Here is a 23301-nt window from a genome sequence, read left to right on the forward strand (position 1 = left end):
ATTGAGAAGGCAGAGAGGGGAGATGGAGGCACAGAGTGGTGAAGTGACTTGCTCAAGGTCTACAGCAGATCAGTGACCAACCCAGAAATAGACTTCTCGATTTCAAGGCCAGAAGGGACCATTGTGATCATCACATCTGACCCCCTGTGCCACACAGGCCATAGAGCTGTCCCAAAATAATTCCTAGAGCAGTGCTTTTAGAAAAACATTCAATCATGTTTTTAAAATGGCCACTGATGAAGAGTCCACCACGACCCTTGGTAAGTTGTTCCAATGGTTAATTACTCACACTGTTATAAATTTACACCTTAGTTCCTGTCTGAATTTGACTAGCTTTAGCTTTCAGCCATTGGATCATGTTATACGGTTCTCTACTAGATTGAAGAGCCCATTATTAAATCTTTGTTCCTTGCATAGATACTTGTAGACTGTGATCAAGTCCCCCCACAACCTTCTCTTTGTTATGCTAAATAGCTCTTTGAGGCTATCGCTGGAAGCATGTTTTCTAATCCTTTAATTGCTCTCATGGCTCTTCTCCATGGGCAGCTCATGAATGACTAGCTGGGGGAGGCTACCCCCAGCCCCACCCCTTCTTCCCAAGGCCCTGCTTCACCCCACTGGAGCACAGAGGCCCCACCACCACTGGACTACAGAGCTCCCCCCTCCCACAGCCACCAGCCCAGTACCACCCCAGGCTAGCCCCCCGGTCCTGCAGTGCCAGGAGGGCGGGCGGCGCACGGCTCCAACCTCCCCAGCTCTGGAGCACAGGAGGGTAGGTGGCCACAGCCCCCGCCCCAGCCCCAGAGCACCAGGAAGGCGACAGTGTGTGGCCCCAGCCTCCCCAGCCCTGGCTGGAGCACTGGGGGCTAGAGGACTGGATCTGCACACAGGGAACGGTGGTAAGCAGGGGTCAGGCCATGCCTCCCCCAGCCTGTGCGACCCGCTGCCCATGGTCTTCTCTGAATCCTCTCCAATTTATCAACATCCTTCTTCAATTGTGAGCACCAGACCTGGGCACAATCTTCCAGCAGCAGTCACACCAGTGCCAAATGCAGAGGCAAAATAACCCCTCCACCACTTGTGATTCCTGTTTATGCATCCCACGATCACATTAGCTGTTTTGGCCGCAACATCACACAGGGTGCTCATCTTTAGGTGATGACCCAAGACTCCCAAATCTTTTCAGAGTCACTGCTTCCCAGGGTAGAGCCCCGCATCGTGTAAGTTTAGCCTGCATGCTTTGTTCCTAGCTGTATACATTTACATTTAGCCATATTAAAACACCTATGGTTTGCCTGTGCCCAGTTTACCAAGTGAGCCAGATCGCTCTGATTCAGTGACTGTCCTCTTCATTATTTACATTCCCTGAAGTTGTGTCACCTGCAGCCTTTATCAGCGATGATTTTATGTTTTCTTCCAGCTCATTGATAAAAATGTTGAATAGCAGAAGGCAAGACCGCCCTGGAAACACACCTGCTTGATGACGATTCTCTGTTTGCAAATGCATTTTGAGATCTAGCCTCCTATTTTTAAACCCATTGAATGCGGCCAGGTTAATTTCACATCATTCTAGTTTTTGTAATCAAAATGTCATGTGGTACCAAATCAAACCTCATACAGAAATCTACAAATATCACATCAACATTATTCTCTTTCTCAACCAAACTTGTAATCTCATAAAAAACAAAAAACTACACTAGTTTGAAAGGATCTAGTCTTCATAAACCCATATGAATGGGCATTAATTACATTCTCCTTCTTTAACGTTTTATTAATTGAATCCTATATCAGTCGCTACATTTCTTACTGGGATCAGTGTCGGGCTGTCAGACTTGTAATTACCTGGGTTATCTTGTTTAACTTTTTTTAAAAAAAATAGGTATCCAAGGTCTCAGCTCAGTGCCCTGATCCCTGGTCCGCACAGTCTCAGGACTTGTCTACACTACCTGCCGGATCGGCGGCAATGATGGATCCAGTGGGGGTTGATTTATCACATCTAGTCTAGATGCGATAAAATCGACCCCCAAGCACTCTCCCATCGACTTCTGTACTCCACCACTGTGAGAGGCATAGGTGGAGTCAACGGGGGAGTGGCAACAGCTAACTCATCGCAGTGGAGACACCACAGTAGGTCGATCTAAGTACGTCGACTTCAGCTAGGTTATTCACATAACTGAAGTTGCGTAACTTAGATTGATACCCCCCACCGCCACTGTAGACCAGGCCTCAGTCTGCACACATACACCCCTAACAGTTTTCAGTCGAAAGGCCCAATCATGCAAGGCACAGAGAGATCTGGAAGCACTCAACATGTCGCAAAACTGGACCTGAGATCCGTGGGGACAGCAGACCTGCTTCAAGACCTCCATGTTCTTCAGGCCACCTGCCAGGGCTCCATCCTGATGAGCTGACAGGAGATGGAAACGGACAAGGTAGCGGCTTTGTGTGCGCTTCAGACAGCAGGATCAGCGCAGGCTGGGTAGCCAGAGCAGAGAGAGTCCTCCTCCTGAATAGCCTGGGAGCTGGCAGAGTGACACAGGCCAAAAGCTCCTCAGAATCCTAAAACGGGAATTGATACGGGCCTGGATAATGAGAACATCCGCTGTAATCTAGTGAATGAGAATGGACTCTCTCCAGTGTCCTTTCATTATGTCTGAACAGCGCCTAGCACAGTGGGGCCTGGGTCTTTGACTGGGATATCTACGCACAACTGCAACACAACTTCCCTGGTTCAAATCCAGACGATACTGGTATTGACTGAAATGTGCTAATCCCTGAGCTTCCCACCCTAGACACTGAGGGAGATGTATGGAAAGTATCTGTACCCGAATTCAGGGACAAGAGAAACAAGCCAGAAGAACAATCAAACGATGGTGATTATGATCCACTGGGCATAACTGGACTCTTATGACGTGATTCCCCCCACTGCAATATCGATCTAAATGGGTAACGTGGTCATAGGAGTAAGAAAAAGGGGTCGAGCACAAGGTATTTGTAATGCCAATGAGCTGCAATTCAACAGTAGAGAGTATGGCAGAGAAATGCTCCCAGGTGGGAGACAATGAATGAATTAGAAATGAAGGCTAGAGGCAGCATTGTCCAGTGGATAGGGCACTAGCCTGAGACCTGGGTTCTACATCCAGTTCTGCCACTGTATGATCTTAGGCAAGTCAATTCCTACCTATGCTTTGTCTGTTGAGTCTATTTAGACTATAAGGCCCAGATCCACAAAGGGATTTAGGCATTGCAGCACCTAGAAAACTACAGGAGGCACCTAGTGAATGGGGAGAGACAGGTGCCTTAAAACACGATCCACAAAAACCTGCATGCTAGGGAGGGAGCCGCCTAAACCATGTGGTGGGAGATGCTGAGGACGGGGGTGTGTCCTAAGCTCTGCCTTTCTCACAGAACTAGGCATCGACATATTTTCTTGGGGGAATGAATTAGCCATCTGCTTCACTCAACCTAAAGCTGGGAGAGGAACCACCCCCCTTATAACGCTTAGCCCAGTGCTCAGAGCACTCGCCTGTTGGAGGGCCCAGGTTCAATTCTCCCCTCAGCCTGAGAGGAGAAAGGATTTGAACAGGCATCGCTTAGGAGAAAGTGAGCTCTCACCCTGAACTATGGGAGATTCTGATGTGGCTGAAGCTGTTCCACTGTAGATAAAGAAGGATTGGAGCAGGGAGCCAGGCCCTGGGTCTCCCACCTCCCACTTGGGTGTAACTTAAGCACCAGGCTACAGCGTCAGTCTCACACCTTCTGGCCCAGTGACTAGTTAAGAATTTATCCACAATGGCCTCACTTCTCCTCCTGCCAGATTTGGAAAGGGACTCAGTGCGGTAGACAGCCTCTGAGCACGCCTTCCTGATCAGGCCCCACCCACGAGACAGGCCTTCATCCGCCTGTCTTCCCCCGCTTCATGACTTGCTCTGGAGTTTACGTGGGAGACAGGCATCCAGACGCCTAGAGAAAGGCAGCAGGTTGCATACCCAAAGACAGAGAAACAGGCGCCCAGAGAACTTTTTACACAAGTCCTTAGGTGCAGAGCGAGTTTAGGTGCTCACAGCGGTCAGTGGGAGTTTTGTGAATTGGAGCGGAGCCTAAAACTGGTACTTACGTCCCTAAACCTCAGTTTTAGGAACCTGTGTTTGGGGTTTGGGCATTTATGTACCTTCATGGACTGAGGCCAAAACTCTTCAGGATGGGAATGGTGTCTGTTTGTCTGGTCTAGGAGAAGGGGCTGGGGCGACCTTTGAGCAGCTCACCTTCTGCTCAGTGTGCCACGGTGGTCAGAAAAGCAAGTGTTAGGCTCTCCAAAGAACGACATGGAAGACACTAAAAGTATTAAACTCTCACTCTGGAAATTACTGGTAGAACCTCATCTGGAAAGTTGTGTTCAGTACTTGTCACTCCAGCTCACACTGGATATGGTAAGGGGTGAGGGTGAGTGGGGAACCAGATAGGGTTGATTAAAAACATTCAGAGGCACAGAGAGACTTCCTTAATAAGGAGTGGTTCAAAAAGACTAGGACTTTTTAGTATGGAGAGGAGACAAGCTAACCTGGAGAACTCATTGCTACATGATAATACTGAGGGCAAGAGTCTAGTAGGATAAATAATGAAAAAGATCTGGCATTTGTATGAATGAAAACATCAGAGTTATAACAGAAAGCATAAAAGAACTATGAAGCTTCATATATCAAGGCAGAAGCCTATAACTAACTGCTGGGTGTTAGGAAGAAGCTTCCCCACTGGCATGTTATTCCATTATTGTCAACAAAGGGAGTTCTTGCATTTTTCTCTGATGCTGCACGTAATACACATAGGCTGCCCTCCTTCTCCCCATGCCCCAGGCTGGTGCAAGGAGTCCATAGCGTAATGCACTGCTACTGCCCTCCTAGTTTTGGTAAGTGACGTTTATGGCAACAGAGGTGTGGTTTTGTCACTAACTTCCTGTATGGGTTTAGACAAGTCACTTAATCACTGTGTGCCTCAGTTTCTCCATCTGTAAAATGGGGTAATAATACTGACCTGCATGACATTCTGTCCCTTTTAGCATGTTAGTTTTACAGAAAAATTCCTGCTGGTGGTTTATGTACTTAGATGGAATTCTAGTCTGGCTGTTTGACTGACTGTAACAATAAAAAAGGACATCATGCAAATACTGACTTCTTGTTTTGTAACTTTTTTTAAAATGTTCCTCCAAGTAAATAACGATCTTGGATTTGTGGCAGAATATTTGTCTCTCTCACTGAATATTTGGCAATTAATCTTGATTGTCCCCATAGGATCTACTGATACCTGCTTATAATTTTGCTTTTTAATTTTACTGATCATTGTACAGCACAGCAAAAACAAAACAAAAAAACACACCCCAAAAAACACAAACCTGCGGCATTGAGTTTGCCAGCCTTGGGTTCTCGCTGAGAGGCCAAAAATAGCAGCTGTAGATGTTCAATCCTTCCCCCCTCGCTAGGTCTCACTGATGGGGGTCTCTTTGTGCTGTGTAGATGCATGCATAGAGTTTAAAGCCAGACAGGATCATCAGATGATGTAGTCTGACCTTTATAGCACAATACACTAACAGCACTCGGTTTGTAAGACTCTGTGCAAAGTAAAATGTATCCTCACATGCAAAATCTAATGTTAATTTCTCAACCCCACTGCACAGCTAGGCAGGACATTCAAGAACATAGGGTTTCCAACACAAGATTAACTCAGCTGTGCTGCACATCCATATACATTGAGATCCTCCACAGAAACTGATATGCATATGCAATGTGGACAAGAACTGAATTAGAAACCTTAGGTCTCCTTCTGATCTCACTTTCACCAGCGTCAACTGAAGTAGATCCACTGTTCTCAAATGAGTTACCCCAGTGTAAATCAGGCATATGTCAAATCAAAATTAAGCCACTTAGCCTTTTGAATTTCCCACCCATGTATGCCCAGTTTCTCTTCCCTCTACTAGTTCATTATGTAACCCTCCTGCTCGTCAGAGTTGGCAGCAACAAGGGCTGGGTTCAGTATCTAGGGTTCCGTTTCAATAACACAATGCAAAACCGGCTCGAGCCCCCATCCAGTGACATAGCACCCCCCTGGGTGACTCTATCAAGTAATACTTCCCCTATCGGAAGCACGGAGTCTGAGTGTATCAAAAGCCTTTAAATAAAGGAGGGAAACATTGCAGCATTATGTTGGGGAAACACCACAAACAGGTATCAGAGGGGTAGCCGTGTTAGTCTGGGTCTGTAAAAGCAGCAAAGAATCCTGTGGCACCTTATAGACTAACAGATGTTTTGGAGCATGAGCTTTCGTCAGATGCATGTAGTGGAAATTTCCAGGGGCAGGTACGTTAAGGTCTGCTACAGTGTGGCCAGGGAGGTTGGTGTTCTCCTACAGATTTTTGTATATTGCCATTCCTAATATCTTCAGTACGGTGCAAATAAGTGATGGTCACATTAACACCACCCTATACCGAAAACCTACCGACCACTATGCCTACCTTCATGCCTCCAGCTTCCATCCCGGGTACACCACGCAATCCATTGTCTACAGCCAAGCACTGAGGTACAACCGCATCTGCTCTAACCCCTCAGACAGAGACCAACACCTACAAAATCTCCACCAAGCATTCTCAAAACTACAATACCCGCACGAGGAAATAAGGAAACAGATCAACAGAGCCAGACGTGTACCCAGAAGCCTCCTACTGCAAGACAAACCCAAGAAAGAAACCAACAGGACTCCACTCGCCATCACATACAGCCCCCAGCTAAAACCTCTCCAACACATTAGCAGGGATCTACAATTCATCCTGGACAATGATCCCACACTTTCACAGGCCTTGGGTGGCAGGCCAGTCCTCGCCCACAGACAACCTGCCAATCTGAAACATATTCTCACCAGTAACTGCACACTGCACCATAGTAACTCTAGCGCAGGAACCAATCCATGCAACAAACCTTGATGCCAACTCCGCCCACATATCTACACCAGCGACATCATCACAGGACCTAACCAGATCAGCCACACCGTCACCGGTTCATTCACCTGCACGTCCACCAATGTAATTTACGCCATCATATGCCAGCAATGCCCCTCTGCTATGTACATCGGCCAAACTGGACAGTCTCTACAAAAAGGATAAATGGACACAAATCAGATATTAGGAATGGCAATATACAAAAACCTGTAGGAGAATACTTCAACCTCCCTGGCCACACTATAGCAGACCTCAAAGACTGTGAATGCCTTGCCAACTACAAAACCAGTTTCTCCTCTCTTGGTTTTCACACCTCAACTGCTAGAACAGGGCCTCATCCTCCCTGATTGAACTAACCTCGTTATCTCTAGCTTGCTTGCATATATATACCTGCCCCTGGAAATTTCCACTACATGCATCTGATGAAGTGGGTATTCACCCACGAAAGCTCATGCTCCAAGACGTCTGTTAGTCTATAAGGTGCCAGAGGATTCTTTGCTGCTTTTACCACAAACAGGATTCATAACACAAATCATGAGCAAAAGACCCACCCCCAAGTAAGTTTGGCAGTGTCCTTTTCTCAACAGTCACCCCACCCACAGTGCAGTTCCCAGAGTTCAGAATTTCCTTTGCAGAGTTTACCTCCCAGCCTGGAGGAAGTAGGGGAAAGTAAGGAGGAAAATGGGGGAGGGCATCTCACATGCTCCGCTGCTCGGTTTGATGGCTGATTGCCACGCCTCTCCATGGGGTTCTGCTGCAGTCTTCACCGCCAGCCGTGCCTCTCTGCTACCTGTCCTGCTAGCCGCTCCTCTCCACCAGACACCCTGCTAGCTGCTCTGCTCGCCACGCCTCTCCGCTCTACTAGCCATCCTGCTATCCACTCCGCTCCACCAGCCACTTGTTATCCACTCCGCTCGCCACACCTGTCCATTGCTCTCCACTAGGCACTCACCAACTTATCTTCAGCCCCCCTCCACGCACACACTTAACACAGCTCTCAGCAATCTCAGCTCTTTAGTGACTTCAGCTCTCAATTATTTTACATGGTATTAGAGAAGCATCAGTACTAGTGCACCACTAGCCCAAAGTAGGTTTAATACTTAGACTACACTAAAGTGATTTTAGCTCTGTAGCATATAACAAAACTCCTAATTGAGTCAAAACGAGAGAAGCAGAGTAAAGGTGGTATTTAGGGCCCTCAAAGGGAGCCCACACTACCAAGCACAAATACTTGTCTATGGCCTCTCTCAATTCACTGGGGTTTGGAACCCATGTCCCTTGCCTAATGAGGGCTGCTTAGTTGAGGGTGAGTCCCTTCTTCATAAAACGCCAAGTACAGTTCTGCTGTCCTCGATTCACATAACCAGGATAACAACCCTCCTGCCCCAATAACAAGGAGACTGGGGATCCCACAGCAGCAAAAGTGACCATTTGGGCAAGCAGTCCATCATGCTAGGAAGGGTGGGTGTGCCCATGCAAACAAGATCAGCCCCTGAAGTCTTTTTCCACAGCTCACCACCAGATGTCAGGGAAGAGCTCATTCTGACGCTGCTTACAATTACATTAGATTTTTTTTTTCACAAGGATAAAGGAAACGAGATGTAAAAGGTCTAGAAGATGAACCTGCTGTTACAGGTCAGACCCATGGTCCATCTCATCAGATATCCTGTATCCAAGAGTGACCAGCACTAGCCACTTCAGAGAAAGTACATGTAACCCAACAGCAGTTATGGAGTAAACTACCTACCGGGAAAGTTTCTTCCTGACTCCCATGGTTAGTGATTGGCTCATGTCCTGAAGCATGAGGGTTTACATCCCTTCCAATGATTGTACTGTGTGTTTTAATTTTTGCAAACATGCCTAGTGAAATGGATGGATGGTTGAAATAAATAAAAGAAAGATACTTTGGATGAATTTGTACCTTAAAGTCTGCCCCTTTTGATTTCCCACCCGTTGCCACATGTGCACAAATTGAGTGAACTTTCTTTGGATCTGATCTAACACCTGTTGAGGTCAACAGAAGGGTTTCTGTTGATTTGAATGGGCTTTGGATCAAGCCCCTTGGCTGGGCTTTGACCATTTCTGCTGCTACTTTACCCTCATCCTGAAATTGTAAAAATTAAACACCTTTGTTTCAAATGTTCTGTGCTCCCCCTACTGGCCCTGCAGCAGCAGCAGCGAGAAGTCTAACAACAGAAGCTGTGCTGACCAATTCTAGTGGACAAAGATGAAGATTGTTCTGGCATTAGGGCAATCTAAGTGGAAGTTGTTGTTAAAATACGCAGCAGCTCAGCCAATTTCACATCCATTTCCAACTCTGGAAAACAAGCGGCAGGATGAGAGGGGACAGGATGGGCAAATAAATGGGCAAATAGATCAAATGTTATTTCTGCAGCTCCAAGGTACTATTACAACCAGTGAAGGAGAAAACAGAAATGACACAAAGGCCTTGAAAAGAGGGAGTGGGAGAGAGAGAGAGAGTGCGAGTGTGGGTAAAAAAGAGACACTTGTATTGAGGATCTGGCCCGTAGTAAACAGTTCACTCTGGGAAACCCAGGGGCAGGGAGAACTTTGAGTTTTGACATGATGAATTCCCTTCCTGTGAGCCACGGAGAAGAAGGGGGTTTTAAGAGGAGGAAAACTACCTAGTGGCTACCTCACACACAGCAGCTAACAAGGAGCTCAACATCTCAAAGCACTTAACAACAGAGATCAGTATCATTGTCCCCATTTAAAGATGGGGAAACAGAGGCACAGCAAGGGCAAGTGACTCCCCAGGGTCACACAGCAGGTCAGTGACATGAATTGAGAATAGAACCCAGTTTTCCTGACTCCTAGCCCAATGCCCTACCCATTAAGCCACACTGACACAAAACTTCAACTCTTGTGTTTAAGAGACTAATCCTGTAAAGCCTGTCTTTCCAGGATGCCCAAAATGTAAAAAAAACAAACATTATTCATAAAATTTTATGAATTATTCACAAAACATTATTCATAAAATCTTAGCTAACCAGTTTATCTTCTCATTCAACCTTAACATCCCCCTGGAGTTAGGGTGGTTATACTTCTGATCATTGTATCCTTAAAATATCTGGATTTATAAGCTTCCATAAATGGCCATTTGTTGTTTGCAATCCTTTTTGCTTTGCTTATGGTATAACAAGATTTGAAAATGTCAAATAACGGCATCAAGCAACACAAATAAAAGTGTTACTGTAATTTGGTATCTTAGACGCATTCCATCCGGGTGATACAACCAAAGGAAGAATTGCTCACAACCTTTCTTAAAATACTTCAAAAATACCACAAGGATATTAATCAGCCTCTAAGGAGAAATACTTGTAACTCATCAAAAGCGAATCAAGTCCTTTTCAGATCAATGAAAGAATGAAACCTGCTCAGGTTACACTCACTTTCCCCCTTAGCATGAGATATGCTTCTCAAATTTCAGAAGTAATGGAATTCTACTAATCCTTGTGAGAATGGGTTCAGAACTGCTGATCTGCCTTCAGACCCAGTCATCAGAAACACTTTGCCACATAACACGGCCATGTGTGCACGGAAAGGCTTGCTGCAGAGGTTACCAAAAGGGAAAAAGCTTGAGCCTTTTCTTGATCCTTGATCCTTTAGCAACATCACCCACCCTGTGCTGCTTCTTCACTTGTATGTAGCCATATCTAATACCCCCAGAAATTGTCTAGATGCCACAAGCACACAATTCACCAGTAAACAAAATGCTCATGCTCTCCATAGGTGTTGTCGTTTGCTAAGGAGGGTTGCTCTTGTTTGCTTCAAAAGAAGGCACTGATGACAGTTCAGTTTATGTTAGTAGTTGCCATGCACATAGATAAATCTTGCATTGCACCCTAAAACTAGCCAGATCTGGCTCATCCTGACTTCCAGTAGCAGGGAGTTCCACAGTACAGCGCTTGCCACCCACCATGCTTGGGTTATGTCTCATGGCAGTCTCACCTCAGGCTCTGTCAGCCACTGCATCCCCCATCGCCGAGAGAGTACTAGTCTCCAGGCCCTAGTCTATCTAAAGTTAGCACCAGATAGCACTGGATAGGGAACCAGTATAGAGAACAGTGCTGTGATGTGTTACTCTTGGTCTGTATGACCGAATAAATGGGTGCTGCATGGTAGACCAGCTAATGGTACCTTGTGCCCCTCACAGTCAGTCCCAGGTATATGGGAACAGCAATACCGCAATACACAACGTACATCTAGTTCCAACAGTCACTAGAACCAGCTGTTTTAGAACAAGGTGCATGGACCTCACAGCAGGTGGATGTGGGATAACCTGTCATCCACATTAGATTTAATCCTAGTCTCTAATAGCCAAAGATTTGTTGAAACTCTGAAGCATGAAGGTTAAGATCCCTTCCAATTTTTTTTTAAAGCATTAACGATGATAATAATTCTGGATATGCCTGTTACCAGATAAATGTCCAGCCCCTTTTTAGATTTGTTATATGCTTGGCTTCAATTACATCCTGTGGCAATGAATTCCCCAGTCTAATTATATGTTGCATGAAAAAGCATTTCCTTTTATCAGTTTGGTAGTGGTCACCTTATAATTGAATTGAATGCCCCTTTGTTCATGTCTCTGAGGCAGACAATCCCAATGTTTTCCCTCTCCTCAAGGGAGAGTTTTTCCAGACCTATGTTCATTCTTTGTTGCCCGTCTCTGAACTTCTCTAGCTCTACAATATCCTTTTGAGACGGGGTGACAGGACTGCACAAAGTATCCAGATGAGGCCACGGCACTGATTTCTAGAAAGGCATTGTAATTCTCTGCATCATTCACCATCCTGTTCCAGAGACATTCCAGCATCTGGTTTGCTTTTTTGACATTGAGCCAAGGTCTTCATTGAGCTGTCCACAGCAATGCCCGGATCCCTTTCCCACATTAATACTGTTAATTTAGAACCCTGAAAGGAGTATCCGTAATCTGATTTACCCCACCAACATGCTTTACTGTGTATTTATCAACAGCAAATTTTATTTACCATCATGTTGCCCGTTTGCCTGGTTTGTTTAGGTCTCTCTGAAGGTCATCACAATCCTCTCTGCTCCCAACTTGTATCATCTGCTAGTTTTTCTACCACACTATTCACTCCCCACCCCAGATCATAAATAAATATATTAAACACCCCGGGATTTAGTATGGAATCTTGAGGTGTTCACTGTTAATCTTCTGCCATGATGAAAATGGACCATTAAGTCCTATTTCTTGTTTTCTGTTCCTAGCCAGTTTTTGATCCATGACAACAATACTTTATCATATGCCCATGACGGTTTAGTTTCTTTAGCAAACTCTTGTAAGGGACCTTGTGCTAAATAAATCAGCGAGTTCTCCTTTTCCCACTACTTTATCAACATTCAAAGAATTCTAATAGACTAGCAAGACCAGGTTTTCTGTTTGCAGACACCACAGTGGCAGAATGTGTTGCAGTAGACAAGCCTGGAGATGAAGTTGTGAGGACCACCATGAAGGACCACAGTGCAGTCTCCTAATTAGCCTAATAAAATAAAAGCCATTTCTGGTCACTGATATAAGATTGCCCAGGAACAGCAGTGGATCCAAACAGATCCATGGCCACACATCCACCTTGGCAGGTCAGATACCTTCAACGGAAGGTGAGTCAACAGCTTCTGCCAGGTCCCTGAAACACTGCTCTCTTCCTACTATCCTTCAGTGTCCTATCTGTCCAGACACAAGCTTTGCTGCTTCTTGATGATGCAGATAGCTCCTTACAGGGATAGACAGATAGTTTCATTCCCCACGTTTTACATACACATTCCCTGGGTCACCAAAAGGGGACCCCAATCTGCTGGAAAGATCTCTGGGGCAGGGGCTGGTTTATTTGCATAAAGCAGCACACACACACACTTAAGGTTCCATGTAAATATCCAATAGTAAATAATAGCTGCTCTCCAGCACTGACCAGATCCATATTAACATGTAACAGGTACAGACCGCAGTTCCATGGTGAGTGTTGTATTATTAAAGGCCTAAATTACAATGATCTGTGGAAAGAATTTTGAGTTTAAATGACCATAACTGGTCAGGAACTTGATTTTATGTCTCCTGCGAAAGACAACATCTCTAGCAGCGTGGACCCGCCTGCCTCCAATACCCTGTGGGCATCAGTTCAACCGTGGCTCAGAGGGAAGGAATTTCACTTAAGGCATAACCATCACAACTCCCCATAGAACCTAGAAGCTCCTGGATATCTCCTGTCCACATAGTGACCCTGCTTAGCTTACAAGATATAAATGGATCCCAGCACGAGGGGTATAACTTGAGACCAGTGTCACAGGTTAGACTTCACTCTCAATCTATTAAAAACTTTGCTCAGAAACACTCAATAGCTCTGTCAGCAGGCACAGAATTTGTCCAGTGATGATCTCTTGGGGGCCAGTGCCATTACACCAGCCATCTCATGTAGAAAATGGGGAAAGGATTCCATTAGAATGACTCCCCTTCCCCTCAGTTCAATAAGGTCAAAGCTCCTTGTGCCGCAGCAAAACTAGATTAGCACAGCAGATCCTCTTAATCCTATCCAGACACAACAAAAAGGCACCAATAAAATACATACAGCAAAGCTATTCATACAAGCAGTTGTAACTTGAGCTTGTCTTATGTCAGCTACCCTTTGTCTGTCTTCACCTCTTGTTATAGTTGTGAGCCGAACTTCAATTCTCAGCCCCTGAGAACAGAAGCATGTCAGGTCTTTAATGTACCATGCGCACATAATCGCGCTCTAGGCAAAAATAATTTGGATGCTCCAGCTGAGTTCCCTGCATTTTTCATAGATATTTGATGCTCAAAGGGACCACTGGTGGCATATGCATGAGCCATCTCCTTAGGACGTGGGTCCTTATGCACCAGACCGTCTATTGACTCCTTCATGATGATCCTGCAATTATAGGACGAGGTTACGTGTTTCAATAGGTATTGTTCTGTTAGATGTAAGGAGGAAAGTTGAAACCATGCAGCCAGCAAGAATTAAGCTAAGCTGTGAATCGGCTCTGGAAGCCACGCAGAGCAACGAAAGTAGAGGTTAAATTCTTTCTACCAAATTCCACCCTCATTCCATGTGGTCAGAAGTTCTCTCTCCAGCTTTACATATTCATAATAATAAATAATAATAATAGACATCAGCGGAGGTTTTCCACCTTATAAGTATTAATACTTACTTAAAGATCCAATTTGAAATGTCAGTGGCATAAAAAACCCCAAAACATTGCAAGCCTACTTCATTCTAAACGCACAGAAAGATATTCAAGAGCATGTGTTGTTGAGCACGCCTGGGGCAAATGGTGGTTAGTGAAATTTCTTGGTCTGAGCTTTACAAAAATTTCCAAGAAAAGGATAAAAGCAAGAACAGCCATGAAAGGAGTCAGAATGGGGTTGAGAGAAAATACTATGCTAGTTAGTGTTAGGAGGCCATTGACTTCCATGGAGCTACACTGATTGACATCAGCTGAGGTTCCAGCCCATACACTGGTTTGCTAGTTAAGAAGGATGTGAAGGCTAGGAACAAATACCCATTCCACAGTAGTCATAATCTTTGAAAGTCCTGGATAGTCTTCAGCACTGAGGGAAGGGTGGGTCTAGGAAATTCACCAATAGCTGGAACAAAGCAGCCTAATAGTCTGGAGAAGCACTTGTTCGGTTTGGTCTATCAGAAGGGCGAGAAGATGCATTAGGTAAAACACTTTGAGGACTCTGGAAGGAAAAGCAATAGGACAAGATGTACATAGCAAAATCTCCCTGAGGTAATGTACCTTTGCTATGTATAGTGCTCATCACTGTAACAGCTAAGCATTGGGGGCCTGATGTGCCGTCACCAGGAAATCAATGGACTATAGAACTTCAGTTGGATATGCTTCAGGATGGGGAGGGAACATTCATTTCTTTGATGCAACTGGATTTATACTATTTGGGATACAGTTATCGGTTCTGGCAGAATCAAAGTGGCACATACTGCTTGCTTTCAAATGGACAGGGCTACTAAAGAGACTAGGCTATCAAATGAAGGAACAAGGACAGTGGAGCTGCAGAGTCGTGGAATTTAAAGCTCTTATGTGACCCAGATTGGACAATGAGACAAAACTGAATCCAGTGAGCTGATGCCCTGAAGGCCAAGCCACAGCTCCCATAATCTATTGCACACGAACACTAAGAGGAGCTCCAACTAAAACTGCTATTACACTTTGTAGGATCCCCTAACAGTAGAGGAAAAGAGGAGTCTACAAAAACAGAGTACTGACGCACAGTACAGTGCTGGCAAATGCATGTTATCCACTCATGACCTTGTGGAGTGATTTTATTTCCTTATATGGGCCTGCTGTTCTCTGCACTCTCCTGTTCAATATCTAACGTTCTGCTGGCATCGCATTCCAGGAACAAAGATACAGAGAACAAAACAATTCCACATGCTCTTTTGGGGGAGCTACCATCACTCTGACCGTGGACTGGGATTGCTTAGAAATGACTGATTTCCATGCCAAGCATTGATGGATTTCACCGCAGACATTTATTTGAACAGGGCAGTGCAAGTTGATAAGAATGCTTCCCAGCTCCTCCCACAATCGCTTTCTTTTTCCAATGGCTATTATAGTCAGGAAAGGACCTTTCTAACCAGTCCAAGGCAGCACAGAGTAGTGAAAATGCTGACACTCATTCCAAACACAATCTGCTCTGCTTAATAATGCAGGAAGTTGTCAGAGGCATTTTTATGAGTTAGCTTACAAAGCAAAGGATGCATATTTCCACCCTTCAAACAATCTGTAATTTTTCAAGCCATCACTTAGCATGTGTGCGTTGTTTTTAAAACTACCTTCCACCCTGAGGCAGCGAGATCTAGTGGTCAGAACAGGAGCCTGGCAGAATGAGCTTCTTGATTTTTATTCCCAGATGTTCGAATGTGTAACTGAATCCCTGAGCCTCAACTTCCTCATCTCTAAAATGGGGACAGTGACACCAACATCTGTGAAGTGCTTTCAGAGATCCCCAGAAAAGAGGCATCATGCAAGCATTGTGTATTATTATACCTAGAGACGTAGAGTGTTAATGCAGGCTACATCCAGGGCAAACAATCTGAACATGGGAGGACAAAGAAAATCTTACTACCTATGGTATTTATATGGTTCCCATTATTTTAGTATTTGAGCCCCTTGCAATCTTTTCATGCATTTATCTTCTACACCCCTGGGAGGCAAGAAGTGCTATTCCAGTTTTTACAGATGGGGAACTTGCCCACTGGCTCCTGGTTCCCCTAGGTCCTAGGCTAGCATCTTAACCTCTGGACCACCAAGTAATCTGAGAACAATGTTTAGAGCAAAGGGCCAGAACCTATCATGATAACAGTCATGCCAGAATCTGCCCTTTTAATCTTTATAAATGACAAGCAAAACCAGCACCTTTGTTTCCTAACACAGCACCACACTAAATAGATATAACTGGGATTTTAAAGCATTGTCCCAGAACCCCTTCTGGACTCCCAAATTGTTACCGGACCGGTTAATAGTTCCAGCTGTATTTTTAATATATGTATCCTTTGTTCTGTAAAGTCTTGGACTGCTTGTATACCTGGAAGTTTTGCCATGCAATTGAATACCATGAACCTGCTTTATTCAGATTTATACAAGCTCTACGGGAAATCAGAAAACTCTCCAAGAACAATCAATAACACAAAAGAAGGTAAGTGTTTAAGGGATTTTATTATTTAACATTACTCTTAGAATATACTTTCAGCTATGCCAAGAAAAATAGAAATATTGAAGTGGTATTTTTCTGGGAAAGATACAAAAGTTCACTGTAAAGATTAAACCAAGGCTTTCCATTGGCGGCCCTCTACTTCCATTAAAACATGTCCCAAACATGCCAAACCTTACTCAGCTGTAGCACCATAGTGTAGATGCTCCCTAGCTCAACAGAAAGGGGTTTCTGTCCATGTGCACAATCCACCATCCTGAATTGTGCTAGTTAGGTCAACTGAAGAATTCTCCCATCAACACAGCTGCATTTATACTGGGGATTAGGTCATCTTAACCATGGTGCCCCGGGGTGTGACTTTTTCACATCCCCTGAGCAACATAGCGAGGTCCATCTAAATTTTAGCTGTAGACAAGAGCTCAGACAACCAAAATCTCTAGTCACTTCTGACAATTTGGGCTCCAATACTTTGCACATCATCTTCACAGGCTGTTGGTTCCTTGGGACCAGTATTTTGCTATGGCACATCTTCTTTGACATTAGACTTTGTAAAAAAAACATTTGTACATGGCACGTGCCCATTAGACTTTAAATAAATAAAAGCCAACAAAAGAGGAGTTGCATACTTCATGTCCCTGGCTACGATGCAAGCAGGTACACTGCCACTTCCATCAGGACAACCCACTCACATGCCCACCTTCGAGTGAATAACCCACCCACTTGTAGAGCTGAGCACACAGTTCCTTTCCCAGTGGCCGGTCGGCCTTGAGCCTTCCCTCAGGTTCACTATATCCAACTACGTGGGAAGCCTTAATGTTTTTGCAAAGAGTGACGGAGCACAAGCAGTGTCATGGTCTATAATCAGGCATCCAAGCACTTTACAGAGGACGTACTTAAGGAAGAAATGGTTGAGGGAATTTTATGTGTGGTACTTTGTCCAACAAAGATTATAAAGGCAGAGAGAAAACTATTTACCAGTCTTGGGGGAGAAATCAAATTCGTTTCATACAATTATAGCTGCAGCAGATGTTCATTATTTGTATGTGTGCCTGTTACAGTATAGGTTTTAACCAATCTGAACGTTTAAACAAACAAGACAAAAAGAAATTCAAATGATTCCACTAAAAGGATTAGCTTCTTATTTTGTTCATCTACTCCTGGAACAGGCCTTAGTACCAGACAGGTCGAAGGCCATGCTTAAAAATTTAAAATATCATGTAAACAAGTTAACTGATCTCCAGGTGTTCCTCTAGCGTTTCCTCCCAGCTGCGGCTTTCTATATGGCCTAGCACAGAAACAGAAGTACAAGATAATAGATACAATTAAGTTTTCTGATGCAAAACCTGGTGCGGAGAGCTTACTTCCACAGTAAGGTAGATACTTCCCACCAGGGGAGCCCATCTGTTGTTCTCCTCCAAAGCCAAAAGCTACTGAGAGGAGTGACATTTCCAAGCTGCCCAGTGATCGTGGGGAGAGATTCATCTCATTTCTTCTGGAAGAAGCCCATGATGGAGACTTGTTTGTTGGCTTTGCTGGCTGTGGCTGCCCCTTTCTTCAGGCCCTTCCGATCCTCCTTGGGTTCTTTCTTCACAGCTGCCGTGGACTGATTGTGTGCAGCTGGCAGCCTGGACTTGATGTATTCCTCTTCACTATCTGTACAGGATTCGCTCTCGTAAACCTTTTCAGTTACTGGAAAGAGAATGTGGCAGAAGTGGTTAAGCCTTTGCTCATAACAGCTGCAACCAACCAAGTAGTATATTCAGGGAATCAGTGAGGATGTATGAGAGGCACACAAAACAAGGACAGTTAAAATTAATAGCATCCTGGCTCTGCAGTTTTCAGGTACGCAAGTGGGACAATTTCGAGAATCTGCCTCGGTTTAGTGTGTGTGGGGGGAGGGATAGCTCAGTGGTTTGAGCATTGGCCTGCTAACCCCAGGGTTGTGAGTTCAATCCTGGAGGGGGCCATTTAGGGATCAGGGCAAAAATCTGTCTGGGGATGGGTCCTGCTTTGAGCAGGGGGTTGGACTAGATGACCTCCTGAGGTCCCTTCCAACCCTAATATTCTATGAATTCTGGTTGATGCTACAAAGCTGTTATAAAATTGTTGCATCAGGGAATGCCTCTGTGTGGATGTGGAATGTACCAGTTGCTGACACAGATGGCAATATGTACCCCCCTACCAGACCAGGGACAATGGAGAGGAGTTAAGATTAACATGTGCTCTGGACCAAACTGTAGGGCATGGGAAGTAGGAGAAGCTACTTCCAACTTGTCTAAATAGAGAAATATCCAGACAGGGCAAAGAGACAGGTGACAAAGCAGGGGTTAAAAAAAAAATAAAAAAAAAAATAAAAGGAGACAGGAGGACAGGAGAGTCTGGGCAGGAGGAGGCAGGTTGGTTTTGGAAGCATCAACTTTAACCAGGGACCAGCCACGGTCAGAGAAAGCCAGTGGGGCTGAAAAGACTGTGATTCAGAACAGAAGTCACAAGATGCAGAGGAAGGATCCTGGACACCCGAGGATTCTGCCCAAGCCAAAAGAACTCTCTGGAGTAGGGAGGAGCCTGAGGCAGGGAAACGCATATAGGCACATTTGTTATTTTGTACAGGTCCTGTGTAGGAGGTAAACTAGACGCAGGGCCGGCTTTAGGAAGTGCGGGGACCAATTCGAACAGTTTCGACGGGGCCTGGCAGAGACGACTTAAAAAAAAAAACAACCCACAACCATGTAAAAGACACATGGGGCTTGTACTCACCAGGCGGTGCTCCAAATCTTCGTGGTACTTCAGCAGCAGGTCCTTCACTCGCTCCAGATCTTCAGCGGCACTGAAGGACCCGCCGCCAAAGTGCTGCAGAAGACCCAGAGCAAGCAAAGGACCTGCTGCCAAAATGCCGCTGAAGACCCGGCGCGCCGCCAGGTGAGTAAAAATTAAAAAGGCGTCTCTAGCCAGGGAAGGGATTCTCAATGGGCGCAGGGCCCTCTTAGGCACAGGGCCTGATTCAGGGGAATTGGTGGAATAGGCCTAAAGCCGGCCCTGACTAGAAGTCTCACATGTTTGGTGGTATTTCGGGGAACATGCAAGAGCTGCTGGGGAGGCTTGGGGGAGATGACTCGGGTTTCAAAAGTCCAGTAGCCTAGGTCCTGGAGTCTACACTGCCAAAAAGGGAGTCAGGCCCAAGATCTGCCCCTGAAGTATGTGCTTAGAGACCCAAAGCCAAGCTACACTCTACCTAGCCCCAGCGAATTAAAGGCACGTAGGATTCAACATTTGGATCCCCTCACAGCAGTCTGGTGAGTGTCAAATGCCAGCAAGGCAGAGGCCCAAAACAAAAGAACTAGCTGGGATAGCTCCCATTGACACAGTAACAATACCTAGCTCTTATGCAGCACTCTTCACGCACTGATCTCAAAACACTTAGACGCAGCAAGTATCATTGTCCCCATTTTACAGATGGGGAAACGGAGGCCAGAGGTGGAATGACTTATCCAAGTTCTCTCAGCAGATCACAGAGCTGGGAATAAAACCCAGGTCTCCCGAGCCCCGCCCAGTGCTCTTATGAACTGGCTAGACTGCCTCTCTTCACATTTAAGATGAACGGAGTGAGGCTACATAGTGAAAGATGGCAGATTAACAGTCGTGAAGGATTATGTCCTCTCTTCTACTCAGGGCCTTACACACTGCCCATCCGCTTGGTATCTGAGAGCACAGTAAGCCATAGAATGGGGCTCCCCACCCAAGTGCTTCAGCCCCGTTGGGTGAGACTGCCTTCCTGGCAGCGGCGCCAACTTTCTCCAGTGCAAGTGAGTTCCCCCAGCCCCACCCCTTTCCCCGCCCCAACTCCACCTCATCCCCAAATTCCCTGCCCTAACTCCACCCCCTCCCTGCTTGGATTGTATCCCTTCCCCAAATCCCAGCCCCAGCCCCGCCTCCTCCCCCCTTCCTCCCTGCCCCGCAAATGAGCTGTGTCGTGGCGCAAGGGCTGGGAGGGAGGAGCAGGACGAGGCGGCGTGCTCGTGGCAGAGGCGAGTTGGAGCAGCAGGGCACGGCGGGGCCACAGGGAGCTGCCGGTGGATGCTCAGCACCCACCAATTTTTTTCCGTGGGTGCTCTGGCCCCGGAGCACCCACGGAGTCGGCGCCTATGCTTCCTGGGTGAGAGGGCAGTTCAGTTGCCAAATCTTCTCACAGCATGGACTCTACAACATGGAGGGTGCCAAGTACACTGATGATTTTTGCAATAAGGACAATTGTCTGCTAGGGACTAGATTGTGGACACCAATTCATTTCACACAGAACATGCAGCAGCCATCAGACAGTAACAGCTTTCAGTAACTGCTGACCAGGACTGAATCTGAACCGTTACCCTGATACGGAAAGGTTCAACAGCCCAATCCAAACCCCACCCACTCCCACAACAGCATTGCTAGGGCAACTATTTCCACCAATGCTTACAAAAAGCATGATACACAGATGGTCTGATTTTCCAAGCTTCTAAGTGTGACACTGCACCCCATATTCTTCACAGTGATATGATATGATTAGGACATAATCATAACACAAAATAAGTCCTGTGCAGCATCATTGAAAAGGTTATGGTTTGTTGAATATGATTATCCTATTTGCATGCATGCATCATTTTTGTATCTGAAGTTATGAATATTTACTATGTATCTGTATTTCCAATGTAGTTACACCTGGGTAACGCCCACTAGACAAGATGGTTTCATTCTAGACAGTGCTTGGGAAGTACCTATTCAGGGTAATGGACCATTAGAAAAACAATAGGCCTTATCTCCCACCTGGGAAGTCTTCCTGAGGATGCTACAGACTCGTAACTTAGGGGCAGAAGGCTGTTGCATATTCCTCTCCACACCGAGGAAGGGGGCAAATTTTATGAACTTACACTGTATAGTTCTCTGTGCAGCTCAAGATGGTATAATTTTGGGTTTATACTCTGGAGGGGGTATGTGCCTGAGGAGCTGGTTGTTGCCCTAGCTGTCGCCTTCATATGCAGGGCCTGGTCAAAGTGCCTGCATGTAACTACAACTGGGTGTGTCCCTACTTGTATGTATGCTGGTGAAAGTGCAGGTTGAAGCCTGGGGGGCTTTGCAGCTTGTCACAGCAGTGCAGTGTAAGAGGGAGCCCAGGCTGGTGGGTCGGGGGGGGCTCAGTGGTACCCCAGTTCCAGGTGGCACCCTGGGGAGAACCCATCACACTGAGCACCTGAAGATCCACTGACTGTTGTGATGATGTCTGTATGTACACCTAGATAGAGAGAACTTGGTCCTTCTCAAATTCAGATGAAGAGCTTGCTCTTTTTACAAAATACCTCTCTGAAAGTTATTATAAGTTAGGGAGAGACACAAATTAAACATAGGTGGTTGCTTCTTTCTATAGAGAGGGTAATAGCAGATGTTTCAAAGCAGTACTGGTAAGGGTTCCTTTAGTAACCAACCAATCATTGAACCCAGATGAGATTTACTTACTGGGAGTTCCCCCCTTTCACTGCCGTCACAGTGTTTAACGATAATAGAATATCAGGGTTGGAAGGGAAGTCAGGAGGTCATCTAGTCCCACCCCCCTGCTCAAAGCAGGACCAATCCCCAACTAAATCATCCCATCCAGGGCTTTGTCAAGCCTGACTTTAAAAACCTCTAAGGAAGGAGATTCCACCACCTCCCTAGGTAACCCATTCCAGTGCTTCACCACCCTCCTAGTGAAAAAGTTGTTCCTAATATCCAACCTAAACCTCCTCCACTGCAACTTGAGACCATTGCTTCTTGTTCTGTCAACCGGTACCACTGAGAACAGTCTAGATCCATCCTCTTTGGAACCCCCTTTCAGGTAGTTGAAAGCAGCTATCAAATCCCCCCTCATTCTTCTCTTCTGCAGACTAAACAATCCCAGTTCCCTCAGCCTCTCCTCATAAGTCAGGTACTCCAGCCCCTTGATCATTTTCGTTGCCCTCTGCTGGACTCTTTCCAATTTTTCCACATCTTTCTTGTAGCGTGGGGCCCAAAACTGGACACAGTACTCCAGATGAGGCCACCAATGTCAAACAGAGGGGAATGATCATGTCCCTCGATCTGCTCGCAATGCCACAACCTATACAGCCCAAAATGCTGTTAGCCTTCTTGGCAACAAGGGCACACTGTTGACTCATATCCAGATTCTTTCCCACTGTAACCCCACTGTTTCTGCAGAACTGCTGCCTAACCATTCGGTCCCTAGTCTGTAGCAGTGCATGGGATTCTTCCGTCCTAAGTGCAGGACTCTGCACTTGTCCTTGTTGAACTTCATCAGGTTTCTTTTGGCCCAATCCTCTAATTTGTCTAGGTCCCTCTGTACCCTAGCCTTATCCTCCAGCGTATCTACCACTCCTCCCAGTTTAGTGTCATCAGCAAACTTGCTGAGGGTGCAGTCCACGCCATCCTCCAGATGATTAATGAAGATATTGGACAAAATCGGCCCCAGGACTGACCCTTGGGGCACTCTGCTTGATACCGGCTGCCAACTAGACATGGAGCCATTGATCACTACCCATTGAGCCCGACGAGCTAGCCAGCTTTCTATCCACCTTATAGT

The 23301-nt window shown here is 45.8% G+C and overlaps 1 protein-coding gene across 3 annotated transcripts in view; it reads right to left on the reverse strand.

Annotated features, from left to right (window-relative positions):
• Positions 1 to 16701: 16701 nt before the first annotated feature.
• POLD3 (DNA polymerase delta 3, accessory subunit) overlaps positions 16702 to 23301 on the reverse strand; it is a 58817-nt gene continuing 52217 nt past the window's right edge. For all 3 annotated transcript variants that reach the window (XM_050937642.1, XM_050937501.1, XM_050937584.1), the window contains exon 12: positions 16702 to 18404. In XM_050937642.1, coding sequence (XP_050793599.1) covers positions 18199 to 18404 — 206 coding nt within the window. In that variant the 3' untranslated portion in view covers positions 16702 to 18198. The remainder of the gene's footprint in view (positions 18405 to 23301) is intronic.

This window comes from Gopherus flavomarginatus, chromosome 1, assembly GCF_025201925.1.
Source record: "Gopherus flavomarginatus isolate rGopFla2 chromosome 1, rGopFla2.mat.asm, whole genome shotgun sequence".
Taxonomy (NCBI): Eukaryota; Metazoa; Chordata; order Testudines; family Testudinidae; genus Gopherus; species Gopherus flavomarginatus.